The sequence below is a fragment of the Camelina sativa genome, chromosome 12 (genome assembly GCF_030686135.1).
Source record: "Camelina sativa cultivar CO46 ecotype springtype chromosome 12, ASM3068613v1".
NCBI lineage: Eukaryota > Viridiplantae > Streptophyta > Magnoliopsida > Brassicales > Brassicaceae > Camelina > Camelina sativa.
In genome coordinates, this window is record NC_141891.1 from 35,402,182 (window position 1) to 35,416,031 (window position 13,850).

Here is a 13,850-nt window from a genome sequence, read left to right on the forward strand (position 1 = left end):
TGGTTGCCCAAACAGGAGGATAAGAGTTTACAACTTCTTCTCCCTGTTTTACCTTAGAAAATACAGACATTACAATCGTAATTTATTTTTAAAAGTCTTTTAATCACGCAATTTCAAAACTCTGATTAGACTATTAGACTATGGGCCAGTTCGTTTAATCATGCAAGTTCACGTTTTCTTAATCTGTCTCTGGTTTAGTTTTAGCGACACTAATTACCGAATTCATTACTTTTAAGTCGCTTACTTGTAATTTGAGGGTTGAAACGAACAGACCTTATAATATATTATTGAAAACTTGAGGGTTACAACTACAGTAACGTTATATTCTATTATAACATATATAAGTTATAATAAAATTTAAAACCTGTAGAGTTGTGCAAAAGGTGCGGTGTAGCTTGTGTATTCTACATTTTTTTTTATTGAAAACATTGTAACAGTTTTTCCTATGATTTTGGCTTTACATGTCACTCTGTATAAACCACAAAAAAAATGTGAGAAAACATAGGCTTAGGAAACTAATCCAATATTAGATTAAGAGTCTTAATATGTAACTGATGATGCTAAATTTATTCAAAAATGGCATATTCGTTGTCCTGTTAACCGCTCAGAGTCAAACCTTCCATCCTAATGTTCATGTGTACTTAATCTTATATACTTGCTTTTTGAAGTACAAAAAGCAAAATAATAACTTTAGTTTACATGTAATTTTGAGACTATAATACATGAATTTAATATATTATTGGTTTAGTGAATTAACTTAATAGTTGCTTTTCCTGGTTTCTTTTTTCTTATACTCAAGATGTCGCTGGGTCAATCTCCGAGGGAAAAAATCTGAAACAAATAAATAACTTGAGGTGAGAAAAAACACCAAAATAACTATTTTGATTTTATAGAACAAAAAAAAAACACCAAAAAACACTAAAAAAAACACCAAAAGAAATATTTTAATAGAACTACAACGATGAACCTGAGTGATCAGCTTGTCAATAGGAACAATATTTATACAAAAACAAATAAGCTATCATTTAGGGTTATAGAAAAATCTTTCATCATTAAAAATATATTTTTCTTAATAGTTATGGTTCCTAAAATCACTCCAAATGGTTAGGAAAATAATAATTCTAAATTTTCAAAAATACATTTACAACTGTGATCGATAAAGGAAAAACATTTGTTATATTGGTCAATATTTTAAGAAACAATCAATTAGTTTGTTATTAAAATGGTATACTGTTGACTGTTTTGATTTTTAATTTTCGATTAGTTATGGCAAGTACAAATTAGTATTGGAGATATTTAATTCTGATTTCTTTATTATCTATGTTTAATTGATTTTTTCGAGATTTTGGTATTAATTTCTGAGATTTTCCTAGATTAAGTTGCTAAGATTATATCAACTTCCTTATAAATTAAGCGTTAATTAGTTTTAATTAGTTGTTTAAATTCTAGCTAATTTTGTGGGTTGATTTATTTTGGATTTTATAATAGGTCTTAATTGTTTCCGATTTTATAGTATGTCTTAATAGTTTCTGATTTTATGTGTTATTATCATTTAATATTTGTTCGGCTAGTATAATTATTATCAGTCTGTTTGATTCCAATTTGATTTCAATCTGTTTGCCTCCTTATTTATATTTATCCCTATTCAGTTTTCAATGATATTTCATTGTAATAATCTCTTAATCTATGTCTACTTATTAAAAATACTTCCCTTTTAATAGTATAGATGTTCATTTAGTCCATATGGATAAAAAAATCATTCACGAGAAGATATCTCTATATTAGTAAAAGAGAAGTACAAATAGAATTCGGGTCGGGTCATAATAAAAAATTAACCCGAAATTAACACAATCGGATAACGGGTTGTTTATATCCGAAATCTCTAACTGGGTGATCCGAAATCTACAATAAATCATAAACATTAAACCTTAATTAAATATTAATCTTCAAAACAATTAAACAAATATCTTCAAAATAAATATGGTCGTTTTACGTTTCCTATAATTTAGGAATCATAATTACAATTATTGAGAGACGAAATAGTAATTCACTCTTTACTCTCAAAGATATCCTATCTTAGCCAACTATATTTTCCCTAATCGTATGCATAATTTTAGTCAAATAAGGTCTTCTACAATTCGTTTCGGAAAATAAGGAATCGCTAAAACATATGATCTCATATCTTTACCAAATATATATCATCAAGTAAATGATCCTTAATTTTAGTCAGCACAACTGGATTTTTAGTCCCGTAATTGATCTCCAAAACCTGTATCTAAAACTCAGTCCACTAAAATTCCGGAAATTTGATTACCGAATTAATTAGTGAATCAATTATGATAATGTATTATGAGAACATATTTTACCTATAAATACTCATTACTTATGCACATAAATCTCATACCTTCCAACAAAGTTTTTCAGCACATATCACTTAAGCTTACGAAATGGCTGCCAACTTAGCAATAACTGATCTTGCATCCATCAAGACCGTCCAGTATGGATAGTGGGAAAGAAGTGAAGAACATCGAAGATCCATTGCTTTCAGCTTGCTTCGATCTCAACAAATACTGTCCAGAAGCAAGAGCACTAACGTTTGAGGACATTCCATTGTACTTTACTTGGGATCCGAAAGAAAAATGCTTCATAAGAAGGAAAAGAACAAATGGGAATAGAAGGATTTCGTATATTCCAAGTAAGTTTGATGGAAATTTCTGTTTGAAACTCCTTTTCCATTTTCTAAAACGACCAAAATGTGATGAAGATTTGAGGACTTATGATGGTGTCTTATATAACTCATACAAGGACATGTATGTCCAGGGGATTACTTCAAGAATGATTATTCTTAATGTTTCAGTACTTAATAAAGATGTCAAAATTTCTATGCTTTATCATGTTTAAGTTGTTTAGTATTTCCATTTGTGAAATGATAATGATATTAATAAAGGATAAGTTTCTTTTCAAATTAAGTTTGGCAATCAATTTATCTAATTTCATATATGCAACAACCAATCTAACCTATCAATATCTTAATATTTAAAGTAGATGAGAATACTTACCATTATCAAATATGTTGGACAATGTCATCTCCAATCTAAGTTGTAGGGTTCCACGAAGATACCTGATATAATTACAGATGTTTAGTACAGTTCAGTAATATCATGTAAAAATTGCTTAAACACTCCTAATTATATAATCGGGAATATTAAATCTCACATTTGCAGTATTGTCTCTCCCTTTGTCCTTCCGTTTGATTACTATTCTTCACAATTGCACTGGAAAATTAGTACATATCAATCAGCACATATGAAACTAAAGAGAAGTTGAAAACTAGATAAAACGAATACTAACAATTAGTAAAAATCGTATAAAATTTAGCTAAATTCAAACTTGATAGAAGTGATAGTCGTTTAATAATTCCAGAACTAGATATCAACTTAACCAATTAACTAGAATTAGTTTACAAGATTAGTTAAACCCACCATATAATCTGCCGTTTATGATGTATGTGTCTTTGTCCATCTGTTTTTATAGATCTCCTTAACATATTCACAGAAAAATTGCAACATAACAATAAGACCATTACAAATTAAAGCAAAGGATACATATGAAATTTTCAGTGATTTATAACATCGACTACTATTTTTCTGATAGAATTGATAAAAATGGATAAAACCAATTATAATAATTACTCAAATTGCAAAAATAAAGCTAAATTCAAACCCATGAAGGTATTGATAGGGGTTTTATTTATCTTAATCATAATAAACTTACCCAATTAACTAAGATAGATAAGGAGATTTCTAAAACCCACAATTTAATCCGCCGTGTAAGAAAACAATCAACGGCAAATATATTTCTCCTTTCTCTTCGCGTTGAAGATTTAGTTGTTCTTCAGTACGACTGGGTCTCCAAAATTGTAGAACATAACTGGACTGTGTGATGGAAATAATCGGGTTTCAATCAATTCTCTCCAAAAGGATTAGAGATGGTGAAATGATTCGAGAAGTTGAGACGGTGTAAAGCAGTCGATCGGTTCTTTTGGGGAGGGTGATCGGAAATTAATGTCTTTTCCAGGCTTTTTTTTTAATATTAAAAACCCCACGTATGAAGCCCGATTGTTTTTTGACGATTTCTAAATAACTATAAACCAAAACTTCGGCCCACCTGAGCCCAATAACAACATCAGTGCAATATATTGGTCCATTTTAAAAATATACATACTATATTATTATGTGGATGAATTGTATATTGTATCCCCCAAATGTTTTCTATGTAAAATCATAAATAATACTAATATAGAGATACAACCATACTATACTAAACAGTTATTTAAAATGAACATGTATATAAAATTTTGTATATTGTATCCCCCAAATGTGTTCTATGTAAAATCATAAATAAGACTAATATAGAGATATAACTATACTATATACTAAACAGTTATTTAAAATGAATATGTATATAAAATTTTCCTCCGCGCTGTAGCGTGGGTCAGATCCTAGTATTGTTTAATATATAAGCTGAGATATATTAAAAGGGAGATAGATAAACGTCGTTTGAGGTCTTTCATACAACCCTCTAACATGAGAACGTAATTAAAGGGATGTGAATTATGTAAATTCATTTAATCATGTTCATATACTTATAATTTATTAGTCCTGAATTTAGCTATACTGAAATTTCTTAATCATGTTTTGTTATTAGAAATTCACATTCCATATTTGATTAAAAAATTCGTTTAGATAATGTATTTTATTTACAGATAATTTTTAGATATTTTAGAATCTTTTATTTTTTATTTGAATATTTTTAAAAATTTAATTTTAGATATTTTTGGGATATTCAGATATTTTATCTGATAATTTTTGGTATTTATAGTCGGTTTGTCACTGTAAAACTAATACTTTTCTAATTTCAGTTACCGAAACAGTATACTTTAGTTTGGTATCTATCTTCTTTTGATTCGGTACTGGTTCAATACTTTTGGTTTGGTTGAATTGACTATGACCACTACAAGTTACAACAATACAAAGCCTTATCCGTTTTTAAATGGGCTTTGACCCTCTCACAATATTTCTTTTTGTTTTTTTTTTTTAAATTCTAGGCCTTTCTAACTTTTTGTTTTTGTTTTTTCCCCTTCGTCTCAATCACAGTCTCTCTCTCGTCTCGCCGGAGTTTCGTCTCACCGGAGTGTAGATTTCGTCATACCTCCTCAGAACTATGAACTCTCCTGACCTAGATGAGCAACTAGAAGCCGAAGTGTACAGTAACTTGCCTTCTCGAAACGATTCTTCAACAGTGAGGAGAAATCGAAGCTCGGGTAGATCGAAACATTCAGAGACAGAGCAACGAAGAAGAAGCAAAATCAATGAAAGGTTAATATAATGTTCAAAAGTTTCGATTTTTATCTGATTTTATTTTTTAAAAAGGGTCAATACTGAGTAGAAGCTTTCCTGATTTGTGATTCTTGGTGGGTACAGGTTTCAGAGTTTAATGGATATTATACCTCAGAATCAGAATGATCAGAAACGAGATAAAGCTTCTTTCTTATTGGAGGTTAGTTAAAAAAACGTATAGCTTTTGAACAGAACATGTGTTCCAGAATCAGAATCATGTTTTATTCTTTTACGTTGTATTTCAGGTTATAGAGTATATTCACTTTCTTCAAGAAAAAGTTCAGATGTATGAAGGTTCTCACCAAATGTGGTGTCAAACCCAAACCAAATTGATTCCTTGGGTATATTCTTTCTCCTATCTGGAGATTATATCTATCTTTGGTTGGTTTTGTTATATCAGGGAGAGAACTATGGTTTTATTGTTGTTTTCAATAATGTTCCATCTTTTGTTTCTGTAGTGGTCTATTTGACAATAGTTTCATGTAACTTTGATGCAGGGAAATAATCTTGGGTCTGTTGTGGAGGTTGGTGACCATCCTCAAATCGGTAATGATGAAGTTGCTGCTTCTTCTGGTTTCCTCTTGGATATGCAAAATTCTGTGGATTCTGATATCGACCGAGCAGTTAGTACCAAGATTCTTGAGCACAGTCCTATTTCAGCTGTTTCATCTTATGTACCTACCGAGACTTTGCCGCAGTTTGTTCAGCATGACTTTTGGCAACCAAAACCAAGCTGTGGACCAATTACTTGCAATACGAATGAACTGGTAAACTCGGACGAAAAAACATCACCCAGCTTGTCCACTGTCTGCTCACAAAGGTAAGATTTACATAGATGGAAAAAAGCTTTTGTGTGTTCTTTACTTAATTCATTCTCTTTAATATAGTAAAGTGTTGATTAAGGTTATAGTTAGGACTTAGGGATGTATATTCATTTCCTGCCTGTGTAAAAATTAGGGCTCATCTTTATACAGTGGCTGATCTTTTAACATATTTAGGCTAGGAAGTCTAAATAGCCTAGGCATAACCATAATGGTAAGTCGCTCTTTGAAATAGTGCTAATCTCCCTAAATAGGTGCTGATGCTGTTAGGTATGCAAAGATCCTAAAACTGCTATTGTACTTGGAACAGACTCAGGGTTCTAAAATGGAACAATTGGAGGAAATTTAGATGGAGATATTATATGGAAGCTCATACTGGTTTATGGTTTGATTTTGACAGGGTACTACACACACTGACTGAAGCATTTAAGTCATCAGGAGTCAACATGTCAGAGACTGTGATTTCTGTGCAGTTAAGCCTTCGGAAAAGAGCAGATCGTGAGTATTCTGTCACTGCATTTGGTTCTGAGGTATGCCTGTAAACATTTTTTTCATTTGAAAGAAACGAACGAAAAATAAGTCCACTACTATGCAAGACTGCAAGTGAATCTTATATATTTGATGTTTTGATGTTAATCTTAAATTGTATTTTGATGTTTTGATCTATTTTGCTAGGGTAAATGTGATAGCATCGCGGATGAAGAAGGGAATTCTCCTACTGAAATGGGAAGCTATTGCAAAGATTTAAATAATTCCGAGAAGAGAATAAGACGATAAAAAAATCTGGTTTTCTACTTTCAAGTTTATCACTGTTTGATATTTGTTATCGTTTAGTCGGGTTCAATTCGGTCCAGGGTATCAGTAGGTTTAGATTGGTGTATAGAGTTGTGCTACTTCTGTCGACCTGCAACTATTCTCATGACTAAGTAGAAAAGAAGAGATGTAGCCACTTTCAAAACTCCATAAGCAGAGAGATTACTCTATTTAATGGCATTTTTTTCAAGTATATGGTCTCCTAAATATATAACTTGCCCTTCTCTTTCTTACACTGCTGTACTCAAACTAGTACAAGTTGAAAACTCATATTTATTCTTTACTCCTATGTAAATATGACTGTCATATACAACAGATATGTAAGTGTTTGGTATGTAAATTATGAAACTCTTGTTCGATTACACAAGACAAGATGCTGGAACAATATAGAGATGAAGAGTAGACTCCGTAACAGCAAAGCCTCTGGCCTATTCAGAGTCTTAACTCCTCTTTGCTGACTCATCCACTTGTGCAACCTCAGGATTAGCCCATGTTTCACTCTTCTCACTTCCTTGAACCGTATCAGTATCCAACTCAGCAATTTGATTCAAATCAAATGCCTGCACAGATTGAAAAGATAGCTCATTCAGTTAACAATTTCACATGACATAAAACACTGCTTTGCATGGCTCCAAGCGCGATCAGGCGAGTTCAGGAGTAAAAAACTGAGAAGTTGTGGGCAAGGCCAAGCCTGAAGTAAAGAATAATCACTTAAAGAAGCAGACTTGTAAGGAACCAAAGTGCTTTCAGCAGCTTTTTTCCTCTCAGCACCAGCCTTAAACTCAGCAAGATACCTGTGATAGTCTCCCTTCATTTTTAGGTAAAACACTTTTTGGTTTATATAGTGGAAAGCTGGATGTAAACGAGCCAACGGGGAGAATCCTTTGGTTTGCGTGGTATAGGAAAATGAGAAAACTATATTGAGTTCTTCTCACATTTTTGGTTTATATACCTCAAGTTCTTTTTTGGGTTTTCATCAGCTATTTTCATGCAATTATATGTTCAAATCTCAAGTTTTTATGTAGACATGTCTCATTGTAAAGTTGTGACAATACGGTTTGGTTTGTAAAGATTGATAAACTTTTGAGACTATCCACTGTTATTGTATAAAATTAAATACACAACAACAAAATGAAACAAAAACGAAGCTGCAGAGAAACTTCCTAAAAATTTTATCACTACTTCTCTTCTCACTCTCGGCGAAAAGGAAATACAAAGTAGGGACTAAATTGTAAATATGACATTACCCTAATCATCCAAATTAACTTGATCACAACGGCTATAATTAGTTACTAATCACAATAATTAAACCACTAAACTTAAAAGAAGAATGGAAAAAACAAAAAACCCTACCCCTAATGTAAGTATATAAGGCAAGAGAGGCACTTGTTCTCTTCAGTTTCGATCGTTTCTCTCCTCCTCTCAATAACAATTTCCTTTTTCGTGATCACATACGTCTTTCACTCTCACAACTTTTTGAGTTTTAAATTTCCGTATTCGATCACCATGAGTATGATTCATCTCACGGATTCAGGTAAGGATATGTGGTCGAATTTGATTTTACTTGCGGATACTGCGGTTATGGTTTGGGAAGAAGAACAACGTCGTCGTCGTGGAGAAGAAGATCGCGACAAGAGTTTCTTCTATCTTTTCCCGAGGAAGAGAAGGTCGTCTTTGGTAAAGAGAAGATACACACAATTACAAAACCCTAATGAGGCTTCTAGAATGTCTTATTCTTCATCGCTCGATGATCACGAGAGGGAAAACAAAAAAAACCCTAGTTTTTTTGATGAGCCTGTGGTGTATGATGCAGAGCTACGTGCAAAGAAGGGGAAATCTAAGATGTCTTCATCGTTCCTGAACCGTCGTTGTTATAATTACCCTTCGTTACTCCTCGGTTACAACACGGCTAAGTCTGAGAAGACAGAGACGAGCGACCCTCTTTACGAACCATGCCTAAAGGATAACACGACAAGCCGCAAGAGGCGTGCCGTGCAACAGAGGAAGGGCGGTAATTTCAAGAAAGCAAAGGTTGCTTCTTTCCCAAGGAGGACGGATACAGATGCACCGGATTGGATTTTTCAGGTGATGAGAAGAATGGGAGCTGATGCCGCAAACCCGTTGCTAATCTTTGAGAAGGGCCTAAAAGCGAGTGATGTGAAATCAGGCCAGAGTCGTCTCTTAATCCCATTCCAGCAGCTCATCAGGAACGACTTCTTGACGCCAGGGGAGTATCGAGCCATAAATAAAGACGAATACAAGGAAAACGACGATGATAATATTGGTGTTGGAGCGATTTTAGTAAACCAAAGATGTGAAAAGTGGGGTGTGCGTTTTAAGATATGGGCGATGGAGAAAGACAGTGGACACGGGACCTTGAATTACGCTTTGAACTGGGGGTGGAACGATGTCGTCAAGGGTAACCACTTAAAAAAGGACGACAAGATCAGTCTTTGGACTTTCAGGTGCCGTGGAGTACTCTGCTTTGCTCTTGAGACATACTAAGCTTCTTCCTTAATTTGCTATCTGATAATGTTTGATTTGTCTCTTTGAAACGTTGTAACTACTTGATTGATCTTAGCTTATTTCTTCTGCACAGTCATTGAATTTGAGGTTATGATCTAGTAATAACTTCTAGGAAGTGTTAATTAGGTAGCTACATTAAGGGGTCTTGATGTAAAACTCGTTTGGGTTCATCTCTTCTATTATATTAGTAGTAACTTGTGTAAACCAAATGTTGTCTCAGATATTTTCTCTCGTTTGAATTGCACATTTTTTTCATAAATAAATAATATGGTTTCTTGTTTTGTCTACTTTAGTTATTACTGCACTGTTCAATACCTTTGTGATGGAAATAATCAACACAATACACGGAGCGAAACAATAAGATCATGACAAACAAGTTTAGATTACTGCACTTGTTCACTAAGCTGTTCAGGTGATTCTTGAGGTTTTATGTATACAGTGAGTAACTTCTTGGAAGTCTTACTTAGTTCTCTCCTCTACTATAGTAACTTGTCTGTCCGTCTCCTCTGTTGTCTCAGATCTTTACATCGTTTGAAATGAACAAATTTGTTAAATATAGTGAGTTCCTCTTGTTTGATCTCATGATCTCCTGCTTCGACCTAATGAGTAATGAGTAATGTGTAATGACCAGAAGAAAGAAACAAACATGTCAAATTACAGAACTTAGGATTGCCATGTAAATTTGAGGTTGCTTTAAGGAAAAATTCAGTTCGAATAGGGTAAGAAAGATGAACATGGTGAACAATGATCAAATGTACATTGTGTTGATGCTTACAGTCATATCTGAAGTCCAGAGAGTGAGATTGTGCTGCATAATCAGAGTACTGTCCTTTTATGATTCAGAGTCTTCACTCCTCTTTACGGTTGATATGCAGAGCACTAGTAGTCCATGACAGATAGTGTTTTTCCTGTAAATGTAATCGCAGCCACTCCGTTTCATCATCTTCTGATGAAACAGAACAAGAATCCTGGAGTTGTCATATTCGTGACATTGTTTCGAACTTAAATGGCCATGCCTTAAAGGCGATTTCTCTGCTTACGTTGTTGCTTCCTTCTTCTGCCAGAAGCATTTTGTCGAACATCTTGTAGGCATCAAAGTCCAGCTTACCATAAAGATGATATATTTTAGCTTGAATCGAGGCAAAGTCAACTCCAATGTTGCAATCCATTCAGTTTCACCTAATGAAACGTGGAATCCTCAACAAAACTCATTGTCACGTAACGTTCGTCGGACCGAGCTCACGACGCACCACCATTGTTAAAAAATCTGGTTTTCTACTTTCAAGTTTATCACTGTTCGATATTTGTTATCGTTTAGTCGGGTTCAGTTCGGTCCAGGGTATCAGTAGGTTTAGATTTGTGTATATAGTTGTGCTACTTCTGTCGAGCTGAAGTAGTTGTGCTACTTAGATTGGGTGTCAGTCGGGTTCAGTTCGGACCATATTCTCATGATAGAAAAGAAGAGATGTAGCAACTTTCAAAACGGGAAAAAAGCTTAAAAATACCTCATCTATTTTTTATTTGGAAGTTTAATATCTCATTTTTTTTTGTTGGAAGAAAAATACTTCATTTAATTAAAACGTCTGATTTAATACTTAAACTAATAAATTTTGTTAGTTTTATACTTACGGTTTTTTGACAAAAATAAAATTCCATTTTTACCCTTAGGATATCAATTAATAATTAATTTTAGATGATATAGTATTAATTTATAATTTTAATTGAATTAAAATTAATAAAAAGAAATATTAAATAAACTTAATTTTTATTCAAATAAACCTATAAATTAAGAAAAATTCTTGGTTTACAAAAGAGTGATTAGAGTTTAGATTTTACAATTAAACGAAATTATATGTCAGTTTGGGTTTACAAAATAGTGGTTAAGGTTTAGATTTTATAAATAAACAAAATTATATGTCGGTTTGGGTATACAAAGAGTGGTTAGGGTTTAGATTTTACAATCAAACAAATTTATATGTCGGTTTGGGTTTATAAAAGAGTGGTTAGGGTTTAGATTTTAAAATTAAAAAAAATTATATGTCGGTTTGGGTTTATAAAAGAGTGGTTAGGGTTTAGATTTTACAATTAAACAAAATTGTATTTCAATTTAGGTTTATAAAAATATGATTAGGGTTTAAATTACATAATTAAACAAAATTATATGTCGCTTTAAATTTATAAAAAAGTAATTTAGATTTACATATTATAACTAAAAACTATAATATAATGTTTAGAATTAATAAATTTAAAATTGAATGATATACAGATTTTGTTTCTTTAATTAATAATTTGTTTCCTTAATTAAGTGGGGGTTAATCCAAGAATTGTCTATAAATTAATACCAAGTCATTTAAAATTAATTATTAATTAATATAGTAAGAGTAAAAATGAAATTTTTATTTTTGTCAAAAAATCGTAAGTATGAAACTAACAAAATTTATTAGTTTGAGTATTAAATCACACGTTTTAATTAAATGAAGTATTTTTCTTCCAACCAAAAAAGACGAGGTATTAAACTTCCAAATAAAAAATAGATGGGGTATTTTTAAGCTTTTTCCCCCTTTCAAAACTCCATAAGTAAAGATTGTTCCATTTAATGGCATTTTTTCAAGCATATGGTCTCCTAGATAAATATAACTTCTTGCCCTTCTCTTTCTTACACTGCTGTACTACAAACTTCTAACATGTTGAAATAAATGAAATGCCTGTATCATGTTGTGAGCTTCATTTGAGAAGTAAATTTGATTTGAGCCATAGTATCTAGATCTATAGATTCAGGAACAGATGTAGAAGTTGAAAACTCATATTTTATTTTTTACCCTTATGTAAATATATGACTGTCATATACAACAACAGATATGTAAATGTTTGGTATATATATTATGATACTCTTGTTCGTATTAAGGAGGCTGCTTGTTTGCTGAAGAAGATGAAGCAGGAGGAGGGCCAGGGTTGCGTGGTGGTGGGAAGAACGGGAATGGAGGAAATGGAAAGATTGATGGAGGTGGAGGAGGGGGAGGGGGAGGTGGCGGTGGTGGATTTAAGCCTGGAAAGATCGGTGGCAGTGGAGGAAAGATAGACCATGGCGGAGGAGGAGGAGTTGGAAGAGGAGGACGAGGCTGAAATGGATTTGGAGGGAATATTGATGGAGGAGGAAGAGCTGGGGGTGGAGGAGGCTTAGGAAATAATGGAGGGAATAACGATGGAGGAGGAGCGGGAGGAGGCTGAGGTGGACGAGGCTGAAATGGGTTTGGAGGGAATATTGATGGAGGAGGAGCGGGAGGAGGAGGCTGAGGAAATAATGGAGGAAATATCGATGGAGGAGGAGCAGGAGGAGGCTGTGGAAATAATGGAGGGAATATTGATGGAGGTGGAGCACGAGGAGGCTGAAACGGGTTTGGAGGGAATATCGAAGGTGGCGGTGGCCGTGGCTGAAATGGATTGGGTGGGAATATCGAAGGTGGCGGCGGCTGAAATGGGTTGGGTGGGAAAATTGAAGGTGGTGGTGCAAACGGGTTTGGTGGAAAAATGGAAGGTGGCGGTGCAAATGGGTTAGGGGGAAAAATCGACGGTGGTGCAAATGGGTTTGGAAGGAAAAACAATGGAGGTGGGAAAAAGAACTTCTTGTCTATTGGGTTCTTGTTTGTGTTTGCGTTGTTTGGTAGGTGTCTTGGTGATGTCTTCTGTTTGTGTCGATGATCTCTTCTTCTTGCTTGCCTAATATGTTTCAGAATCCGTCGAGTCTTTGCACATCTCACCTCAGAGAAAGGACACAAAACTTGAAATTCTCTGTGATGACCTTTTGTCTCCTTTCTGAACCTTTGTTGTTGTGCTTGTCTGAATTTGCAATTAAGCTCACCTTCACATATCCACAAAGAAGAAGACAAAAACTTCTCAAAATAGAAAAGAGAAAAGTTTCTAAATACTAAAACCAGTTTGTGGTGATGATGATACCTGAGACTGAGAAGAGGTTCTTGTTGTTACGATGGACAGTGTCAGGTAGAGTTGTAGCCACTGAAGAATAATTACTACTGAATGTTATGGTTGAGGCAATGAAGATGAGGATGAGAAGAGGAGACATTTTGGAGCCCTGCGCCTTTAGAGTTGAATGTGGTTTTGTTTTTACTCTGATATTATTATAAGACACTGAAACCTGCTTCTTCAAAAAGTTATTTTGTTCTTTTCTGTCCCGTGATTCAACAACATTATTGATTTCAGTTTCTGGGAACACAAAGAACAAAATAACAAAACCTTGGTATTTATTCTTTTGTTTTTTTTTCCTTCATTCAGA

The 13,850-nt window shown here is 33.6% G+C and overlaps 2 protein-coding genes, 2 long non-coding RNA genes and 1 pseudogene across 5 annotated transcripts; 2 read left to right on the forward strand and 3 right to left on the reverse strand.

Annotated features, from left to right (window-relative positions):
* Window positions 1–1,957: 1,957 nt before the first annotated feature.
* Window positions 1,958–4,054, reverse strand: LOC109128110 (uncharacterized). Its single transcript, XR_002034569.2, has 5 exons — window positions 3,775–4,054; window positions 3,483–3,539; window positions 3,217–3,275; window positions 3,060–3,121; window positions 1,958–2,570 (listed from the first exon to the last, which is right to left on the reverse strand). It is a non-coding gene; the product is annotated as an uncharacterized LOC109128110 (long non-coding RNA).
* Window positions 4,055–5,044: 990 nt separating this feature from the next.
* Window positions 5,045–7,226, forward strand: LOC104732952 (transcription factor BIM3). Its single transcript, XM_010452559.2, has 6 exons — window positions 5,045–5,378; window positions 5,484–5,559; window positions 5,645–5,740; window positions 5,897–6,219; window positions 6,621–6,750; window positions 6,896–7,226. Exons 1-6 carry the CDS (start codon window positions 5,224–5,226, stop codon window positions 6,995–6,997), a joined length of 882 nt encoding a protein of 293 aa, XP_010450861.1. The 5' UTR covers window positions 5,045–5,223; the 3' UTR covers window positions 6,998–7,226.
* Window positions 7,227–8,557: 1,331 nt separating this feature from the next.
* LOC104734035 (putative B3 domain-containing protein At5g35780 pseudogene) lies at window positions 8,558–9,538 on the forward strand (annotated as a pseudogene).
* A 320-nt stretch (window positions 9,539–9,858) lies between these two features.
* LOC147933105 (uncharacterized) lies at window positions 9,859–10,999 on the reverse strand. Its single transcript, XR_015573532.1, has 2 exons — window positions 10,335–10,999; window positions 9,859–10,158 (listed from the first exon to the last, which is right to left on the reverse strand). It is a non-coding gene; the product is annotated as an uncharacterized LOC147933105 (long non-coding RNA).
* A 1,349-nt stretch (window positions 11,000–12,348) lies between these two features.
* On the reverse strand, window positions 12,349–13,821 carry LOC147933106 (uncharacterized). 2 transcript variants are annotated; one of them, XM_087478436.1, is made up of 3 exons: window positions 13,514–13,762; window positions 13,020–13,418; window positions 12,349–12,974 (listed from the first exon to the last, which is right to left on the reverse strand). In XM_087478436.1, exons 1-3 carry the CDS (start codon window positions 13,638–13,640, stop codon window positions 12,460–12,462), a joined length of 1,041 nt encoding a protein of 346 aa, XP_087334562.1. In that variant the 5' UTR covers window positions 13,641–13,762; the 3' UTR covers window positions 12,349–12,459. The 2 variants fall into 2 exon arrangements, with proteins under 2 accessions (XP_087334562.1, XP_087334563.1); XM_087478437.1 differs by having other exon boundaries at window positions 12,349–13,418; window positions 13,514–13,821.
* Between the last annotated feature and the right edge of the window lie 29 nt (window positions 13,822–13,850).